Source organism: Macrotis lagotis, chromosome 3, assembly GCF_037893015.1.
Source record: "Macrotis lagotis isolate mMagLag1 chromosome 3, bilby.v1.9.chrom.fasta, whole genome shotgun sequence".
Classification (NCBI taxonomy): Eukaryota; Metazoa; Chordata; class Mammalia; order Peramelemorphia; family Peramelidae; genus Macrotis; species Macrotis lagotis.
In genome coordinates, this window is record NC_133660.1 from 166,385,942 (window position 1) to 166,407,486 (window position 21,545).

At 33.1% G+C, this 21,545-nt stretch overlaps 1 protein-coding gene across 18 annotated transcripts in view; it reads left to right on the forward strand.

Annotated features, from left to right (window-relative positions):
- FRYL (FRY like transcription coactivator) overlaps positions 1-21,545 on the forward strand; it is a 283,659-nt gene that overhangs the window by 217,309 nt on the left and 44,805 nt on the right. For all 18 annotated transcript variants that reach the window (XM_074229478.1, XM_074229492.1, XM_074229477.1 and 15 more), the window contains 12 exons: positions 20-188; positions 3,097-3,181; positions 3,697-3,809; positions 6,452-6,602; positions 7,600-7,703; positions 9,886-10,071; positions 12,122-12,323; positions 13,656-13,777; positions 15,086-15,276; positions 16,833-16,927; positions 19,267-19,874; positions 20,970-21,067. In XM_074229478.1, the coding sequence (XP_074085579.1) occupies positions 20-188; positions 3,097-3,181; positions 3,697-3,809; positions 6,452-6,602; positions 7,600-7,703; positions 9,886-10,071; positions 12,122-12,323; positions 13,656-13,777; positions 15,086-15,276; positions 16,833-16,927; positions 19,267-19,874; positions 20,970-21,067 (2,124 nt within the window). The remainder of the gene's footprint in view (positions 1-19; positions 189-3,096; positions 3,182-3,696; positions 3,810-6,451; positions 6,603-7,599; positions 7,704-9,885; positions 10,072-12,121; positions 12,324-13,655; positions 13,778-15,085; positions 15,277-16,832; positions 16,928-19,266; positions 19,875-20,969; positions 21,068-21,545) is intronic.

Genomic DNA, 21,545 nt, shown 5'->3' on the forward strand with positions numbered 1-21,545 from the left:
AAAACTTTTCCAATGACAGGTGAAGAAAGTTATTGTATATTTAGGTAGAGACAAAACAATGCAGCTCTTAGAAGAACTAGTGAGTGAACTTCAGCTTACAGATCCAGTCAGCTCGGGAGTCACTCACATGGATAATCCACCATATTACCGCATTACTTCAAGTTATAAAATTCCATCTGTCACCTCAGGTAAGAAGTTATTTAATACTTTAATTATTTTACCTTTTGATCATTGATCCATATATTCAGTTCTAGTCTTTCTCCTGAGTTAAAGCTATACATCTCTAACTCCTTATTAGATATTTCAAACTGCCTGTCTCAGGCTTGATGAACTCAACACATCTAAAACAGAATTCATTATTTTTCTTCTAGCACACACTCATCTTCCTAATTTCCCTTTCTGTTAAGAAAACCATATTTTCAGCCAATCAGATGTACTACCTAACTGTAATCTTTATTATCCCATTCTCCCTTATCCCACTTAAGTCAGTTGAAATATCTTGTCATTTTTCTCCCTACATCATATCTTTCATCCCCCCCCCTCATATCTATCTTCCTAATTAGTTACTTATCACTTTTCACCACGATTATTGCAATAGCTTTCCATTTGGGCTTTTGCCTCAAGTATTCACCTTTCTCTAATTCATCCTTCACTAGGTAGCCAGAGTGAGTTTTCTAAAGTACGTCTTACCAAATTCCAGTGGTCCTCTATTTTCTCTACACATAAATGTAAAAATTCTTCTGTGTGGCATTAAAATCTACATTTCCAGCCTTATTTTATACATTACTCTCCTTCCTATACTTTGCATTTCAGTTAGACTGACTGATCTTGCTGTTCATAAGGGGAGTTCTTTCTTCTGTTTGTGTCTCTACAGACTTTCTCTTTGCCTGAAGTGCAACCCAGTACAAGGGGGCGGCTAGGTGGCATAGTGGATAAAGCACCGGCCCTGGAGTCAGGAGTACCTGGGTTCAAATGTGGTCTCAGACACTTAATAATTACCTAGCTGTGTGGCCTTGGGCAAGCCACTTAACCCCATTTGCCTTGCAAAAAAAAAAAAAACAAAACAAAACCTAAAACCCAGTACAAGTATCACTTTCAACATGAATGAAGCTTTTCCTGATTCTTACAGTTGATAGTACCCCAATTAACATGAACTTATTTTGTATATATCATCTTAGATTTATGTTATTTCTCCCCCCATTATCAGTAAAATGTCAGGTTCTTGATGATATGTACTTTCATTTTTTAATTTGAAGGTGCAAGTAGAGATGTAAATAGGTTTTGACCTATTTGTGTTCCTGGCACATGTTAGGTACTAAATAAATGTTTGGTAATTAATTGAGAGTATAGAGCTTTTCTGAATTTATTCAGCTTGTTCTCAAAAAAAACAGTCATAATAGTAATCATTAGACCATGCTAAAATGCTATCTAGCGTCCTAAGACTTATTGTTGCACTTTAATTGGGTTTCACTTTACCACTTAATATATTTCAAAAGAAAATCTGTATTAATGGTAATTAATAGACTACTGCTGTAGAACTAGCAGTAAGACCAATGTCAGAAGACCTGGTAATTCCTCCTTATACTTAGAACTGGTTTTACTTCAGACAAGTCATATAGCCTTTCTTGGTCTGAGTTACTTCATCTTTAAAATGGGGGTGGTCTAAATTCTCTCTAAGAGTTTCTTCCAATTCTGTTGTGAATTGATATGACTAGATTTTGTATGAGTAATGAATAGGATAACATAGTAGAATTCTGAAGTTTATGAACAAATTAGAATGTTCATATACCTAATGCAAATAAAAAATTATCTCAATACTAAATTATAATGCTTTTTTTAAAAGTTCACTATTAGTAACAGTATTAAAATCAAGCAAATAAGCATTTATTAAGCACTTGGATAGAACCAGGTACTTTGCTAAATCCTGGGACTACAAAGACAAAATGTAGAGTCCCTGAGGGAGAAGCCCTGCTAGCTGAAGGAATCTGGAAAACCCCGATGCAAAATCAGCCATTTAGTCAGAGAAGGAGCCATACAGAATAAGGGCAGTGGTGAGGAAGGAGTGTACTCCAGCCAGGGGGGAAAAAATCAGCATAGAGGTATGGTAATGGGAAAGGTCACATTCTGCATGAGAAATAGCAAGGAAGTGGTTGGTCACTAGAACTGGACCATGGAATATGTGGATGGGAGTGATGTTTAAGATGGCAGAAGAGGTAAGCTAGGGCTGCTTGTGAAAAATTTTAAATGCCATTTGATCTCAGCCAGAGACTAGGAACATGACAGGGGCAGACCTGAACTTTAATGAAAAATCATAATCACTTTAGTGATTATTTTAAGGATGGATTGAAATGGGGAGAAACTTAAAAACTTAAAGCTTAGGAGACTTAATTATATGTCTATTGCACTGCAAGGCAAGGCATGATAAGCACTTGAACTCATTGTACAATATGGCATTTGTACAAATGTAGAGATTAGAAGAGATTTTGTGGAACTAGAAATAGCATCTGATAGGATATATAGGGTTAGAGTTGAAGGAGTTGAGGATAACAACTAAGATTGTAAACTTTGGGGACCAGAAGTAATAGGGCTCAATTTCATGAAAATAATAATAAGTCCTATTTTGGACTTATGGTGTCTCTAAGGTATCCAATTTGAAATGTATGATAAACAGTTTTAGATGCTCAAGTGGAGCTCAAGAGAGAATCTAGAGTTGGATGTATTATAACTATCTAGGAATCATCTATATTAAGATGGTAGTTGATCCAGTGGAATGTATTGAAGTCACCAAATTAGAGACTATAGGGGAAAGAAAAGAGGACCCAGGATAGTCTTGGAGTTCAACCATCAAGGGTTGGCAAGGATGATAAACCAACAGAAGAAAATGAGGTTTGGGTGTGCTACAATAAGAGGAAGAGCAACAAGACAGATCAATTTACACAATATATCATGCACAGGAACACATCCACATCTACATACTTGGAGCCAGATCCTAGATTATATTTTAGTTAGGTTATATAAAATTATATAATATTCATTTACTAGAGTATACACTTTTATAATATGTAGATACTAGTATTTTTTCAATCTCATTTATAGGAACCACTTCCAGTAGCAATACAATGGTACCTCCTACAGATGGCAGCCTTGACAATAAGCACATGAAAGACAACACTGAAGAGAGGTAAGTGAACCCATACTATTTCTTGTGATTGTAATTATTAAATTAATTACTTAGTTCTTTCAAGATAATTGGTATTGCACTATGCATTACAATTTATATTTCTTTGTTCAAAATTATTACAATAATATATTATTATAATGGAAGTTATCCTGTTTCTTGTGAAGAATTTATAAGATTTTTTAATCTAACTGGAAATAATATATATCCAAAAAGTCACATTTTGTTTTGCTTTTAAATTTAACCTTCCATGCCTTTGCATAGCAGATATAAATATCTTAAGATTTATATTCTACAATTATCTTCAAAAAATGTTTTTAAAATGAAAACCTTTAATTAACCTTTGACATAAAAGCTTTAGTTTTTGAGTTTTTATAAGAAAACTAAGAAAATATCAGTTTCTCTTACTATTTTGCAAGGGAATCTGTGTTTTATGCATAGAAAATGAACATTAAAATGTTTTCTGTTTTACTGTGATTTGTGCCAAATTACTAAGAAATATATTTTTTTCCCTGCAGCTATGTTCATCTAGACATCTACAGTGGACTGAACAGTAATTTAAATCGTCAACATCACAGACTAGAATCTCGTTACAGTAGCAGTTCAGGAGGATCATATGAAGAAGAGAAAAGTAATGCCTGTGAAATATATTTTCTATAATTATTAGCTATTATAAGAATAGAAAAGTATTGCTTTATTTAAAGTGTTAAAAGTTTATTTCCATAATTTTAAATCTTTAATTCTATTTGCCTATCTAGAATACTTTTAGAGTAAAAATTTTCAGCAAATTGCCAATTCCAGTAGAAGTATTCCTAACTTAAATAGGGACATCTTCATTTTAGGAAGAAAAAAATGTTATATTATGAAGTAAATTAAAAATTAAGACCCATTTTATTGAAATAGAGAAAAGTCAATACCAAGACTAAAGAAAAGTCAAATTAATAAAGCAGTCAATTTCTCCAAAATGTTGTAAGTTACTGAAAACTTATAGCAAATTGTAAAACATTGTGTAAAAAAAATTTTTTAACAGCAGCTATGTAAATAAACTCTCCTCTCTCCTGTCTTTGAGAAGGACTAATATAAAAATCTTATCCCAATATTTTCTGAGGATCTTGGGCACATGTTTACTTGTTCTTATAATTTTTAGGGTGAAATTAAAGGAAATTTTGTCATTTGCTATAAAGAATACTGTTATGTGAAGTAAGATAACTGATTTAGAATTGTGGAACTTTAGAGCTTGAAAACATTTTGGATTTCCAGTCTCCTTTAATTTTATAGACAAAGTGAATTTGTTCAAGATCACAGAAAATTTAATCACTATTGAAATTAAAAACTGGGTGTCCTAACTCCTTATCAAGTTCTCTTTACATTGTACCACATTCCCTTGATGTGATTTTTATGCCTCTGATTCTACAAAATCATGAAGTGAAAAAGTGCAGATGAGTGCCACTTAGAAAAGCATACAAGTCTTCCCATTCCTATTATTTGGGGTGGGGGGTTGGTTGTTTTTTGTTTGTTTGTTTTGCAAGGCAATGGGGTTAAGTGGCTTGCCCAAGGCCACACAACTATGTAATTAGTAAGTGTCTGAGACTGGATTTGAACTCAGTTCCTCCTGGCTCAAGGGCCAGTACTCTGTGGCACTGTGCCACCTACCTGCACCCCCATTCTTATTTGAAAGAGGAAATTGTAATCATTTCAATTAATGTGTAAGTTCTAGACATTTAACAGCACAAAATATATACCTTTTTGAATCTGTTATTTGAGAATTTTAAAATGGAAGAAAAAATTCTTATTCTAATAAAAATGAATTCTTTTTCCTTTTTGCAAATAGGAACTAAATGACAAGTTGAAATTTTACAATAATTCTAAAATTAGAATAATACAGTGTTTAGAACTAGAGGGGGACTTATATTGGTTAAGACAAAATTTTATGTAAGAGAAACTCAGGTCTGTGACTTGTCTTCTTGGAGTTAGTTCCTTCTTATATTACCTGTTCCATTTTCTCCTAAATTCCTTCCTTGATCTTTTACTCTAAACAAAAATAATAGCTTGTTAAATAATAGCTACTTGACAGTTATTGATAGATACCCTCTTTTTCTTCTTTTCATTACAAACTATTCTGGTTTTCTATTTTCCTTATGCAGTGGTATAGCCAGGATTGTATAAATTGTTTTCCTCATCTTTCAGTGGTTTTTCCTACCATCCTTCCTACCTCTGTGTCAAAGAGTAAGATTCAGTGTAATGCAAGAACTGTGCAAGAAAGGGCATTACTGAAATTCCAAAAGGACAAGGTTCCCAAATCTGTTAAGTTCCGATGTAATGTTTGTTCCATCTCTTCACAGAGGACTCCTTTCTGAGCTCTAATCTCACGTCATCAATTGCTTGTTGGATATTTTATGTGATTTTTTTTTTTAAGAATTTTGCAAGGCAGATGGGGTTAAGTGGCTTGCCCAAAGCCACACAGCTAGGTAATTATTAAGTGTCTGAGGCCGGATTTGAACTCAGGTACTCCAGACTCCAGAGTCGGTGCTCTATCCACCGCACCACCTAGCCACCCCTTTTGTTGGATATTTTAAACTGGATCTCTCAGCTATCTCAGACTCCATATTTCCCAAAGACAACTTATATTTTCCACCAACAACACCTCTTTTCTTAACTTCCTTGTTTCTGTTGTGGATACCACCATCTTTCCTTACCCTAACTCCCTACATATATATAGTCAATTGCCAAGTGTTGACTAATTCTCCATCCACATTGCTTTTATATTTATTTGTCCTCTCCTTTCCACTCACATGTTCATAACTTGACTACCTGTTGTTTATATTGCTACAGCTTCCAAATTCATTTCACTCCCTCTTGTGTCCTACTTCAAAAATTACATTCCTAAGGTACAGGCCTGCTTCCTGCTCAGTAAACTCCAATAACTTAATTGCCTCCTAGGATCAGGTAGAATTCCTGTTTTACTTTTTTAAATCCTTTGGTTTCAACCTACTTTTTGGATGGAGTCCTTTATGCTCCATTCAGCCATATGTCATCTTGTGTCTATGCCTTTGTATAGGTTTCTCCATTACCTTAGAAAAGATTAACTAGTTGACTTCTGAAATCCAGGAACTTTTTCTACTCAGATTTGCATTTTTGATTATATAGTTATACCTAACTTTCTGGCAAATGATATTTTAAATTGTAAGGAACACTTTTTTATTTCTTTTGAGTAATATGTAGGTGAGGTAAGACAAATGATGTTTAAATGGAAAAATAATTTTATTTTGTTAGGTGATTCAATGCCACTTTATTCTAATTGGAGACTGAAAGTAATGGAACATAATCAAGGAGAGCCACTGCCTTTCCCTCCCGCTGGAGGTTGTTGGTCACCATTGGTGGATTATTTGCCTGAAACTTCATCACCTGGGTTATCTCTTCACAGGTAAAGTTTAGAGTGTGATTCTATATGAACTTTTAAAACTTTTAGCTTTGTTCATATGATATTAAAAGGTACAGAATGGATCAAATATAAAATTGGGATTCCAGACATAGAATTCTGCATCTTTATATCAATGAATAAATATTTATTAAGGTTTTAGAAGCAAAGAGATAGCCCCTGCCTCCAGGGAGCTTACAGTCTAATGGGGGAGACAAGAAGCAAACAAGCATAGCAGAGTAATCATTATACAGGATAAATAGGAAGTAATCAAAAGAGGGAACGTGATAGAAATAATAGGGATTGAGTAAGAATTTCATATATAAATAGGGTTTTTTTTATAAATAGGTTTTTAATAGGAATTTAAGGAAGTCAGGGAGGTTAGTAGTCTGAGTGGAGGAGGGAGATCATTCACTGGAACTGAGGGATGGAGGGTCTTCATGGAATAGCCAGGAGGACAATGTCACTGGATCAAAGAGTTCATATTGGGGAGCAAGGTATAAAAAGACTGGAAAAGTATTAAAGGGCTGAGGCTTTGAATGCCAGACAGAGCATTTTTGTATTTAACCTTTTGAGACAATTAGGGAGCCATTGTAATTTATTGCATGGTGGAGTATGTGATAAGACCTGTGCTTTAGGAAGATTCTGATGGCTGAATGGAGCATGAATTGGGATGGGAAGAGATTTGTAGTTTTTGAAGAGTGAGTTTGAATTTATGGTAACAATTTACATCTAAAAAATAAGTGCTTTTAGAATGGCACTATTATTTTGACTTATAAGTTATTATATTTAGCAAAATTTTGGTGGTTATACTATTTTGTCAGAATGTTATAGCAAGTGAATATTTTACAGAATTTAGTGATGCTTTGTGGCTTTTGCTTTTCTTTTTATTAATAATTTGTATTTATGAGTGAGGTTATCAAAATATTTTACATACCTTTACAAAACTCAAAGTTTTTGCTTTACTCTATAAAGTATTAATTTTATCCATTGCCTTTCTTAGGTGTAACATAGCAGTTATCCTTTTGACTGATCTGATCATTGACCATAGTGTGAAAGTGGAATGGGGAAGCTACCTACACCTTCTTCTTCATGCAATTTTTATAGGTAACAAAACATTTTTAGCTTGGGTTTCTCTATAGTAAGATATCAGATATATGTGTATGTGTGTATTTATACATATATAGACATATATGCAACAAATATAAACTTAAGTTTTTTAGATTTTATACACTCTAAAACATTAATCTTGTTCTTCTCCATTTTAATTATTTCCATTCTTGTTCAAGTTCTAACTTTCTCAAGGAGAAAAGTGATACATACAACACCATCCTCCACTCCAGGGAACTATTAGACTATTTTATAGCTATGTCAGAATAAGATTTATGACACTAGCTCCCTTAGTAGTTTTAAAGTTGATATTATCTCTTAATTTGAAAGTACATAAGGGGCAGTCAGATGGCACAGTGGATAAGACACTGGCCCTGGAGTCAGAAGGCCCTGAGAGTTCAAATGTGACCTCAGACACCTGTCTGACCCTGGGCAAGTCATTTATCCCTGATTGCCTTGCAAAAACAAAAAAGAAAAAGAAAACTCTTAGAGCATAGGAATTCAAGAAAATGTTAAGAATGAGTTCTCTTTCATAGTTTTCATTCTGTTTTTATTTTCCCTAAGAATTCCTCTAGAATTTTGAGTCTCTACATTTTTATTGACTTTGTTAGGAGAAACACTGATACCCTATGGACAAAACAATGTTGATTTCCCACTTCCAAGTTACTATGTTACTGAATAAACTTTTGAAGATGCTTTATTGGATTAATGAAATTTATTTCTCCAAAAGCATAGTTTTAGATACATTTCCTATTTATAAAACTAGCTAGGTCTCCATGTTTATGCATTAAAACATAATGAACTTAAAATATGTCACCCTTTTTCTTTTTTTCTACAAACATGAGAATATCACCAAATAGTAACATTTTAATCTGTAAAGATCACAAGAAAGTATTGTGTATAAAACTGTAAACTTCTGTCATAATTGGTTTTTTTCAGTGAGTTATAAAGCTACCTTGCTTCTCAGATCTTTCTATGTATTTTTAAATGTTTCACTGATACTTTTTTCTTTTTTTGTATCACTCTCATTATCTACCACTTTCTCTTGACTAATATGTCCCATGGACTTCCCCCCTCCCCATAACAAACATATTTGTCAAAGAAAACAAATGTACACATTGACCATATCTTAAGAGGTCTGTCTCAATTCTGTACTAATGTCTTAATATGTGCTTTGAGTTGAACAGAATGTTTCATTATCAGTCTTCTAAACTACTACATATGGCATTGATCAGAGTTCAAAGTTTCCCTTTACATTATTGTAGTCTTTATATAGACTATTCTTTTATTTCTGTTTTCTTGATTCTTTGTCAATTCTTAGAAGACTAACCTGTGTTTTCCTTGAATTCACTCATCCTGTTTCTTCCTAATATTTTTAATATTTACTCTATTCCATTTGTTTTGTTCATCTGAGAAATAAATTTTCATTAGTTTTTCTCAGTCCCTTAATTAAATACTTTTTATAAAGCTTTAAAACCAAGACTTTATACATTTTTTTAAAAATTCATTTTTATCAGATTCAAACTTAATTCTAGTTCTCTCACTTCATTCATAGGCTAGCTTTTTGTTCTCTGTGAATTTGATAAACATATTATTTATGCCTTTTCATCTCTCATTGATTAAAGATGCAAAAAAGCCCAGAGCCAAGTACCCTAGAACACTCCACTGGCTTGGCATCAAACCATTACTAACTTCCCTTTCAAACCAAGTCATTTAGCTGAGAAAGTTCAGTGGCTTGTGCAGTTGCAAAAATAGTAAAAGATTAAATTGGAACTGAAATCCAGTGCTTTCCACTCTACCATCTCTCACTGATTACAGGACTGTCCTTCATCTTCCCTCAAAAGATACATTATGCTTACCAAAGAATTTAAAAAATACAGTCTTTTTTTTCTATATTTAGTGCCTATTAGTATGCAGTGGAGGAATTAGAGACCAGGAAATACTGCATTAGACTTTTAATTACTTACAGGGGGCATTAGAAACAAAACACTAATAATAAAACATCAAAAACTAATAGGTGAAAGAATTATTACTTGAAATGTCTACTATATAAACACTTAAAAGCATTAAAGAGATTTTATGTCTCAAGAGTTTAGAAGTGAAGGTAAATGATGTAACTATTTGTATAATTAGTGATTTTCTTATCTTGATTGATTTGTCTGTTTGCTTTTCTTTCTAGGGTTTGACCACTGCCACCCTGAGGTATATGAACACTGCAAACGCCTGCTTTTGCATTTATTGATAGTAATGGGATCCAACAGTAATGTCCGAACTGTAGCTTCGATCCTCCTCAGGAATAAGGAGTTTAATGAGCCCAGGGTGCTTACTGTCAAACACCCTGCAAATTTAGACTATATTTTCACAGGTAATTAAAGTTCTACTTAATTCAGAAGCAGAGTAGGTGCCATCCATGAAGATTGTACTTTTTTTCTTTTCTCATGATCTTCACCCTCCTTTGCCTTGGTTCCTTTCAGAACCTAAGAGTTCAGGAAAAGCTCATGAATTTGGATTTGGAGAGAGAGAGAGAGAGAGAGAGAGAGAGAGAAAGCAAATTTGATACTGAGAAATTGGAATATCAAATATTTTTAAAGCAAATTAGTTTTGTTTTTAATTACCATTTTTTTTTTGCCTAGACCTAGGAATTCATTGGCATAGGAAACTAAATCTAAGTAAAGAAATTCTTCTGCTAATGCAAAAGTACAATTTAGCTGAAATCCAGAATCTCAGTGAGTGACCTGGAACACTGAGAGGTTAAGTAACATGTCCAGGGCCACACTGCCAGATGTGTCACAGCCAGATCTATTCAATACAAGTCTGACTGACTATTCATTGCACTATTTTGTTTCTGCCTAAGCACCACAGTACTTAATATTTTAATTACCATTATATGTAATATATGTAAAATCATAAGGAATAAGTATTAAGAAGCAAAAGGAAGTAATATAATAAAAACATTATATCTCATTACATAGCATCATAAACATAAAAGTCTTAATCTTTAAATTAAAAGTAATTGAAGAAATACTTTATTTTTGAACCTTTGATTTAATGTTTTTACTAGATTTTTTTTGTTGTTTGATTTTTTAAGTGGCTTTAAATTCCTTTAAGTCTTTTTTTATTTCCTAAGAATTACTTGGAATAAATAAGGTCTGATGTAATGAAACTTTAACATGAAATTTATTTCACCTCCCGTTTTTATTTTTAAAATTTTATTTCCACAGTATCTAATGAATTCATAATGTGACTTATCATCTTCTTTTCCCATTCATTAAAACTTTTTTAAATGATACAACAAAAATCCTAAAAGTGATCCAGAACTTTGAAATTAACTTTCTAGAGTTTCTCTCATGTCAGATGTCATTGTTAATGTTCACTGATACTTACTCTTTTCAGTTATTGAGAAATTTAATGTTTTGATTATTTCTCTTTTTAGAAACCTAGATTTGAATGAAGGAAATATATTTTAATTTATAATAAAAGTTTTATTGCAAAAATACAATAGATCTTTCTGCCCCCAAAGATATGGAATAAATCCTCGGACACTAAAAGACTGTTAAGTTACTGAACATAACATTTGTTGTTTTTGTTTTGTTTTGTTTTTCCCAAGAAGCATTAGGGATTTAATGCATCTAGCACAGCATTGTTATACATTGGAGGGGTTTTTCAAGGATTGATCAGATCTTGGGACAGTTAGGTGGTCCAGTGAATAAAGCACTAGCCGTGGAGTCAGGAGGACCTGAGTTCAAATCCTGCCTCAGACACTTCATGATTGCCTAGCTGTGTGACCTTGGGCAAATCACTTAAACCCCATTGTCTTAAAAAAATTGAAAAAAGAATCCATCAGAGCTGTCCTGTTTTTGAAAAAAATTGGATCAAATATTAATTTAATAATGTTACAATTGTTTTATTCCAAAAACTTGGTATATCTGTTCAGTCTCTGTGACTACTCCTTGGGCACCTTAAGTCTATAAGTTACAGACCTATTGCCGATCTGCGTTGGATAGAAGATTTTTCTACTGCAGAAATTCTTGTGGAACCATGGCTTTGATTTTTTTTAATTAATATGGCTTTGTGTTTATAATACAAGCACAATATATAATAATTAAAACAAATAATTTATCTTTGAAGTATGTTTGAGAACTGGTAAACAGCAGAATTGTGGGTAATTGACCATGTCAATATCTCCCAGCAGGTGGCAGTAGCACCCTGTTGCTCAGTATGTCATTCAGATGGAGACAGTGTTCTTTAAAATTCATTTTTTTAAACAAATGTGGTGCAGCTATCACCCTAACATCAGCTAAGACAACATGATCTTTGAATATGTCCCTCTTATCCAGTAAAAGTTGACAGTTTGAATCCTGTACACCTGAGCAAAGTTTTCTCCATTGTTCCTTAGCATGTTTTTCTCTCCACAGGTGTTACCGATTTTATCCCTGATTACCAGCCCTCCCCTATGACAGACTCAGGGCTTAGCTCAAGTTCTACCTCTTCTAGCATCAGCCTAGGAAATAACAGCCTGGCCATGTCCCAGCTGCACACCACGCTCCTCAGCGAGGCTGACATTTCCGGAGAACAGGATGAAAAAGTAAAAACACTCATGGAATTCATTACCTCAAGGTAAGCTTGACCATTCTTACATCCCAGAAATGCATTGGTAAATAGCTCTGACATTTTGACCCCTCGTCAAGGTTTTCGGATGTTAGCTTGAAGTACACAGGAATGCATCTCCCAGAAATAAGAAGGAATGAGTGCAACATAGGATGAACATTCTCTTCAGTAACTGTATTATTAGTTGATGAAGAAACATTTCACTGTCTGCTATATTCAAAAGTCAGTATTGTTAGAGATATTAAGATTGGTCTGTGACTATAAGGAATTTACTACACTCTATGCAGAGGAATAAAAATTTGTAATATTAAGTAACTTTTTTCCCCTCACTTAAAGGATTTAAGGTTACTTTAAAAGCTCAACACACAAAAGAATAGGAAAGTTAAAAGGAGCAATTTTAGTTCATATTCACATAAGGCTTTGCAGTTTAAAAGACATTTTATTACAATCTGTCTATTAGATTTAGTTAGTAGTGCAATTTTATCAAGTCCTTTTGATGGATAAGGAAACTGAGACACAAAGACATTAATTCATTCCCATGTTTAATTGATGTCAGATTCAAACAGGCCAGAGAATACATATTATCATCTATATGGCATGCTAGTTATTGTAATCACATACTTTAGATTTGTGTTTCTTAGTAAATGAGGAAAAAAGAGCAATGGTTGGGTTTTATAGTTCCTATCATATGCTTAAAGAAACATAATTTGATTTCAGTAGACAAATTTTTCTTATCATTGAATATAGGATAAATGATTATTCAATACACCAAAATAAGAGATGACACAAGATAGTAAATTAAGCTTGTTTTGTGTATTAGGTCCTAGGGATACATGTGCAAAGAATAAAACAATCTCTTCTCTCAAGGGGCTTACATTCTAGTTGGGGAACCACAAGGAATACATGTACAACATACAGTACAATAGTTAAATTCAGGGTAGTTGGGAGAGGGAGTACTAGAAGTCTGTGTTATCAGAAAAGGCTTCATACAGCTAACGGTGTCTGAGCTGCATCTTAAAAGAAAAGAGGGACTCTGTGAGGCCAAGGTAAGCAAGGATTGACATCACAGCAAAGATGCCAGAGGGAGTGACTTGTGAGGAACAGAAAGATGGCCAGTGGCAACTGAGTTTGTTTGTGAAATGGACCTTTCCCCACTTGTCATAGACTGTTTCAGTACAACTTTCTCCCTTCCACTGACTCCCCTGGCTGTACAGAAATCACATTGGAATCAAGAAAATTAACTTTCTCAGTTCATAGTATTTATATTAAATGAAAAAAATAGCTAAATATGCTGCATAATCATTACTTTAGGGTTAGCGATTTTCTATGTTTTATTTACAGAAAAAGAGGGCCCCTTTGGAACCATGAGGATGTTTCTGCCAAGAACCCCAGTATTAAGAGCGCTGAACAGTTGACTGTTTTCCTAAAACATGTGGTGGCAGTGTTTAAACAATCAAGCTCAGGTATCTTTCAGTAAATATTGTATAGAATTCCTACTTTTTCAGTTATGAACTTGTTTTGAAAATTAAAATTATTGGTGACCTACCTTTAAAAAAAAATCCCATACTCATCCACTTGTATTTTTAGCATTTTATCTTTTAACATTACTGTCACCTTCCAATTATGCCCAGCTACTCACTGATCCTTTCTTTTAAAAAATAAAGTAGAGCACGAGATCAACATATTTCCTACATCTGAATATGTATGCCTTTTTCACACATATAGCCCACCACCTTTCTTCCAAAAGACCAGAAGTATGATTTACCAGCAGTTCCCTAATGATAATGGTCCTTGTAGACTCCTTCACTGTACTGTTCATAATTCTCAGATCTTTTAATGTTTTCCTTTACATTGTTGTTGTTGTTGTTATTTGTGTGATAATTAGTTCTTTAAGGTAAATGAGTCATTAATGAGCATATTTGAAAGTAAAATATCATGTAAATTGTTCTCTGGGTTCTACTTAATTTTGCTTAGTAATGTCATTTTGGTCTTTTTTGATAATGGACAAGAACCAACCAACTTTACTTAATATCAGTTTAGATGTTTCCCTAAATTTCTCTGACTTCTTCCTGTCATTTTTAATGGTTCAATACATTTCTTATTGCATCATAATATTCCACTATGTTCATATACAATAGTTCAGTAATCCTCTAATCAATGAGCCAGCTATATTCCTTCTAGTTCTTAGTAAATCAAAAAGTACTGCTTATAAATATTTTTTGCATATATATCCCTCTGCTCTGCTGGGAGTATATCTCTAGTAGTGTTAGTATGTGTATTAAAGTATAATCTACTTTTTGGTTATCTAAATTAAGACAAAACTGAGACCTGTGTCAAAAAAAACTTCTTTAAAAAATTACACCTTTTAGCAATAATAGACTTTAATGTACAGTATGAAATAAATTGAATATTAAGGTACCCTTTTAAAACAAAAAAATACATATTTAGAATTCAGGACTTTTCTGTAATTCATGTCTGATCGTAATATAAAATTTATCAAATTACTGTACCAGTAACCACAGGTAATTTTCATTACCATATATCATGAAAGAATTATGTTAGAATTATATATGAGTGTGATGTAGTAAACGATCAATATTCATAATTTCTTATAATTTTATCCTAAAAAATCATGATTTGTTTAGGTACTGGAAAATGTATTCCTCTGAAAATAATTGGAAGAATATAATGATAGAAAAATAAGGGGACAAATACTTTGTGAATATAAACTGACAATTTTAAAAATAGAATTTTTTCATTTATTTTCACAGCAAGATTTCAGTTAGAACATCATCTTAGTGAAATCGCTTTGCAAACAGCACTTTCTTGCTCTTCTCGACACTACGCTGGGAGATCTTTTCAGATTTTCAGAGCCCTGAAGCAGCCACTTTCTGCAAATACACTTTCAGATGTTCTCTCTAGACTTGTAGAAACTGTGGGTGATGCAGGAGAAGATGCCCAGGTAAATGTATTTCAGTTTAATCAGTTCTATAGAGTAACTATAGGAGAATTAACATAGTATAATACTAAGTTTGTGGGAGTGGGATATCAACACAGAGAAAACAAATAGTACTTTTAAAATTCTAGATCCAGTAGATTGATCCAATTGCACAATGGTAAGAAATCAAGATTATTTCACTGTTAAGTGGTGAAGTGATTACGTACATAATAAATCCTCATTACCATTCTATTTAGGTCAGAAATGCTTTCTAAAGATGCTTCTATTTGATTTGATTTAATAACCTGAAGAAAATTACAAGATAAAATGAATAAGGGTAGTTTGAGACTTTTTTTTTCAATTTATAGAATAGACTTCATGTTCTGATAGCATATAAGATTTGAGCTGAGTAACCAATTGCATAATGGGGAACTTAGTATGCATATAATTAAAATGACATTTTTATAACCTTGCCTTTATTTTATTTATATTATTACAATAATCTTGTGAGTAATCATAAACCTCTCCACCCCAAAAAAAGATGAGAAGCCTCAAGAATAGAGAGAAAAAAAGTATACTTCAGTCTGTGTTCAGATTTCAATGGCTCTGTCTCTAGGATGAATTGCCTTCCAGAGAAGTTGCTTCAATATTTTTCCCACAGTTGCTATTACTAGCTGTATTTCACTCCACTCTATTCTCTTCCATTCTGTTTCCTTTCATCCTGTCCCTGTTCAGAAGTGTATTGCATCTGAGTATCCTCTCCCACAATCTTCCCTCTCTTCTATCACCCATTCCCCCTTTCTCCTTTATCCCATCCCTTTCCTCCATTTTTCTCCAGGGTAAGATAGATTTCTTTACCCTATTAAGTGAGTATGTTATTTCCTCTCTGAGCCATTTCTGACCATAATGAAGGCTCACTCATTCGCCCTTTGCCTCCCCCAATTCCACTACATTGTAAAAGCTTTTTCTTGACTCTTATGTGAAATATCTTAGCCCCTTCTTCCTCTCCTTTCTTTTCCTCCCAGTACTTTCCTTTATCACCCACTGACTCCATCTTTTTTACTATATTATACCATTATATTCAATTCCCTCCTATGCCTTATATATGCGCCTTCTAACTGCTCTTATGAATGAGAAAATTCATATGAGTTATCACTATCTTCTTCCCATGCAGGAATACAAGCAGTTCAACATCATTAAGTTCCTCATAATTAATCCTTCTTATCCACCCCCTCTGTGGTTCCCCCGAGTCCCGAACTTGGAGATCAAACTTTCTGTTCAACTCTGGTTGTTTCAATAGAAAAGTTTGAAAGTCCCCTGTTTGATTGAAAGTACATCTTTTCCCCTGAAAGAGGATGTTCAGTTTTGCTGGGTAGTTTAATTTTGCTTTTAAAACCAATTATGCCATCAGCTTGATAGATTTTTATATCATTAAAAATCATGCTGTTCAAGAAAATCTAAATCAATTTTTAATACTAAATTGGCCTACTTTATAAAGTTTGTATTTTTATGTCTTAATTTTTCATTGTGATTACTTCTTTCATAGCATAATAAATTTTAAAAATTGCATTCTCTTCCAGGGTTTTGTGATAGAACTTCTCCTCACTTTGGAGTCTTCAATTGATACATTGGCAGAAACAATGAAACATTATGATCTTCTTTCTGCTCTTTCTCAGTAAGAATTTGTCAACCAATAATTTTGTGTATAAAAATCATTGAATGCATTGTTCATTACATTCTTATTATATGAGAAAAATTTAGAAAAATTATATTTTTCTTTAAAACTTGATATTATAAATTATTTTTAAATAGTTACAACTTCTAATCTAAATATATAAAGATGTATGCTTATATGTGTGTTCTACAGTAGATAAAAGGATGTCTTAATGATTCATTTAATAGAACTAATCACATGAAAAAATTAGGAAATCAAAGGACAGTTCCCAATTCCTGATATTTTTTTTTTGCATTTTTCCCTTTATAGTAAATTTGTACATTTCTAATTCTAAATACAGTCATTCTCTGTAGATCTTTAATATAATCCTATGTCTGAAAATAGGGCTTTGTAAAAAAAAGATTTTTATAGTATATAATAAGAGCAGTAGCTTCCTAAACTGTCTGACAAGCAAATTTGGATTAAGAAAAAAATTTCCTAATCCCCTCCTCAGTGCCCTACAAAAAAGCCTGAAAATTTTTAATTGAAAACAATTCTCTTTGGTTCTTTACTCCCAATTCAGGATTTCCAGAGATGAAAAAGTATGGAATAATAATGTGGGAAATAAATTTCCTGTAGAGAAGTAGTGGGAGAAAGGTGAAGCTAGAAAGGATTTTGGAGAACCATAAATGATAAGCTCTTTTTCTGATTTCAGGGAATTGCACCTTTTTCCTCTCTCCCCACTTTGAAAGTCCCTAATCTTTCTTTGAATTATAAATCAAAAGACCAGTTTTATATCCTAGTTAAGTTTTTCTTTTAATAATTCTTATTTTATTGCTTTTAATGCATATAAATCTGTCTTGTCCTGTATTGTGATAAGATAAGGAGACCTGATCCAAATTTATTATGCCATGGGCATGCATTGCTTAACAAGTCATTAGGCTCAGAAGCTTGAACCTCAGATCTTTCACCTGCCACAGTTTGGGCCTTAATTTAATAGGTGGGAGAGAGTTTTTTTTAATATATATTTTAGAAGTACTGATGAGATTAACTTAGTGATATGGAGGATGGTTTTGAAGAGAGGAGAAACTGGAGATAGGGAAGCCAGTTAAGAGGAAACTAACAATTTTGGCAAAAAGTGACTCAATCTTGAAATAGATAAGTAACAGTGAGAACTTAACAGAGGACTGAATTGAGACCCATTAGGCATTAGACTCAGCAGGAATTGAATTTTCTTTGAATAATGGGGGGAAATGAAGGGTGGAAGTCAAAGATATTGTTGGGATTTTGAGTGTTAATATGAATGTCAGTATCATCAATAAGAACAGAAAAGTCTGGGAAAAAAGAATTTAGAGAAAATATTAATTTGATTTGTAGAATAAGCTACAGTGAAGCCACTTGGTGTTTGTCTAGTGGTGGTAGATCTAATAAAAATCAGGCTGAGGACAAAGTTGGTCATTTATACAAAGTGATATTCTATTTTTTTAATAGTGTAATTGTCACCCTGTTGCAAAAAAAATAAAAATAAATTTCTTCTTGAGTCAAACATAAGCCCAGGCCATGAAAAGTCATGCTAGAGGGATATAGAAAAGGCACCTTTCTCTCCATTTAAAAAAAAATCCATTCTTGATTTATTAGTTTCAGTAACTTTTTGTTAGGATGCTATCACAGTTAATACAGATTTTCTCCTACTACTGCTGCTAACAATAATAGCAATGGCATATTCATATAGTGTTTTTATATTCATAATTATTAGATTATGTACATGCATCTCATTTGCCCTTCACAATAATCCTGTTAGGTAGGTGTTATTATTATTTTCATTTTATAAATGATGAAATTGAGACTGAGAGAGGTTGACTTGCTCAGGTCTAGGATTACACAGCTAATAATGTCTGAGGCAGGATTCAGACTCTGGTTTTCCATCTAGCTACCCTCATTTGTAACTTAAAGAATTGAGAGTTTAAGTGATTACTCATGGTCCTACAACCAGAATGTGTGAAAGACAGGACTTCTCCCTACTTCTTCTTTTTTTATTTGTAAGACAATGGGGTTAAGTGGTTTGCCCAAGGTACACAACTAGGTAATTATTGTCTGCATCCAAATTTGAGCTCAAGTCTTCCTGACTATTCACCGAGCTACTTAGCTGACCCTCCCTAAATCTTCTTAGCTCCAGTGCCAGACTTCTATCCCTTCCATCCTTATTTTCATGCTTTGGGAAAATGTCTTTCTTAATATGAAGCAATTTGACAAACATTTATATTTATAGACACACACAGTTCTTTCTGATGTGGATTTGGAGACAATGAGCAAAATTATAATTTACATGTATAACTTATTCCCTTTCTTTGTTTTTTTAGAACCTCATACCATGATCCTGTCATGGGAAATAAGTTTGCAGCTAATAGGAAAAGCACTGGACAACTCAATTTAAGCACAAGCCCCATTAGTAGTGGCAATTATTTGGGCTATTACAGCAATGCAAGAAGTAACTCTTTGAGACTAAGTTTAATTGGTGATCGAAGAGGTGACAGGCGAAGGAGTAACACACTGGATATAATGGATGGACGGATAAATCATGGTGGCAGTTTAGCAAGGACTAGAAGCCTTTCCTCTCTGAGAGAGGGAGGAATTAATGATGTGCAGTCCACTACTGACCCTACTAACTTGATGGCCACCATATTTTGGATAGCAGCATCCTTGCTGGAATCAGATTATGAATATGAATACCTCTTGGCTCTCAGGCTACTCAACAAGCTGCTCATTCACTTGCCTTTGGATAAATCTGAGAGCAGAGAGAAGATTGAAAATGTACAAAGCCAATTAAAATGGAATAATTTTCCAGGTCTCCAGCAGCTTTTTCTTAAGGGCTTTACCTCAATATCTACACAGGAAATGACAGTCCACCTCCTCAGCAAACTCATTACTGTCTCCAAATACACTTTGGTGGATCCTTCCCAATTATCAGGTAATATTAGGAATTGTTTTGAATCAATGGGTTTAAGTTAATATTTATTGTTGAACTTGATTGTATTTCTCTGATTTTTTTGTTAATAGTTAAACATGCTATCTGGACAAGTTGATTGGGGTATCTCTGTATGCATATGAGGCTTTTAAAAATGAGATTTTAACCCTTTTCTCTTCCATATTCTAGTTCCTATAACTAGGACTCTCCAGATGGATGATTTCTGTGATAAAATAGTGAAAGAGGAAAAGAAAACATCTATGCACAAGATTTAGGGTCAAAAGAGATTTTTTAACCAAATGAAGAACGGAGTTACTATCATCCTTCTAATTTGCATTCAGATTGGGTGCTGCTTTGATTATTCCCTCAATATAGTTTTCCATTTTTTTCCCCATGCATTTTTTTTAAAACAAGGAAAGTTTGTAAGTTTTAAAATTGTGATTGGTGGGAAGCAGGATGTTATATGCTACCTCGACTTTCAGATTTATGTTTCCCATTTTATTTTAAAAGGTCTAACAAAGGTATGTGGTGGGTCTTAAGATCTTGGGTGCTCTGGGGCCATTTAAATCCAGATGGACATATTTGAATTTATTCTTGGGGGAAAAATATAAGTTTCAGAGATTTAAAAAAGAAAGAATAATTAAAAGTGTGTAAGAATGCAAGTTGCAGGATGATAATATGTACAGGAATCTTCTCAGATTGTTCTGCCTCTTAAGTTAAGAAGTAACATCTTATTTAGATGCTTTGGGCTGTTTTCTTTGAGACATTTCTTTCAAATGGTAACATATTCTTTAAAAGCAGTTAACATTCTCCAGATGAATTTTGCAGAATTCCAAGAAGTAAACATACATATATATATATATATATATATATATATATATATATATATATATATATATAATCAAACCTTTTGAAATGATTGTGGTAGAAATAGTTTAAAAAGTCCAACAAAATATATGAAATTTAGACTTCAAATTCTATAGTTTACTAATAAGAACTGAAAATAGACAGGAAAAGAAAGGAGTATCATTAACCTGATTTTTATTCTCCAAAAATGGATATAATCTTTGATGTGTGGATTATTTTTAATGTCTGTAGGTTTTCCCTTAAACATCCTGTGCTTATTGCCTCATTTAATTCAGCATTTTGATAACCCAACACAATTCTGCAAAGAAACAGCTGGTCGAATAGCAAAGGTATGTAAATATTATGAGAAAAATGAAAGCTCACTCTAAGGACTTCTGGTTTTCTTTTTTAAATCACTTTTAGAGCTTTTTCAGTATCACAGTGTTCTTTATAAAGTATTATGTTTATTATGCAAATTTTGATATCTGAAATTTTCTACTATAGAATTAATATCTAAATATTTCTAAACTGATAAAGTCAAGGTAAATAGTGAAAAACGGTGATAATCAGACTGCTGCTTTGACTTCTGTGTTGACATCAGCCAATGGAAGATGTAGTGAATATTTTCTTAATTTCTTTGCCATTGCTAGTCTAAACACAAGTTCCCTAAATTAAAAATACATATACTATCATATTTGTACATCTCTGTCACATTATATTTCTAATCAGGATCCCCCTCTCCACCTTATCTTGGCTTTAGTTCATCACTTTGACTTGATTACTAAATTGGAAGGGAAACAAGACAGAAAGCAGAATAAATTTATCAAA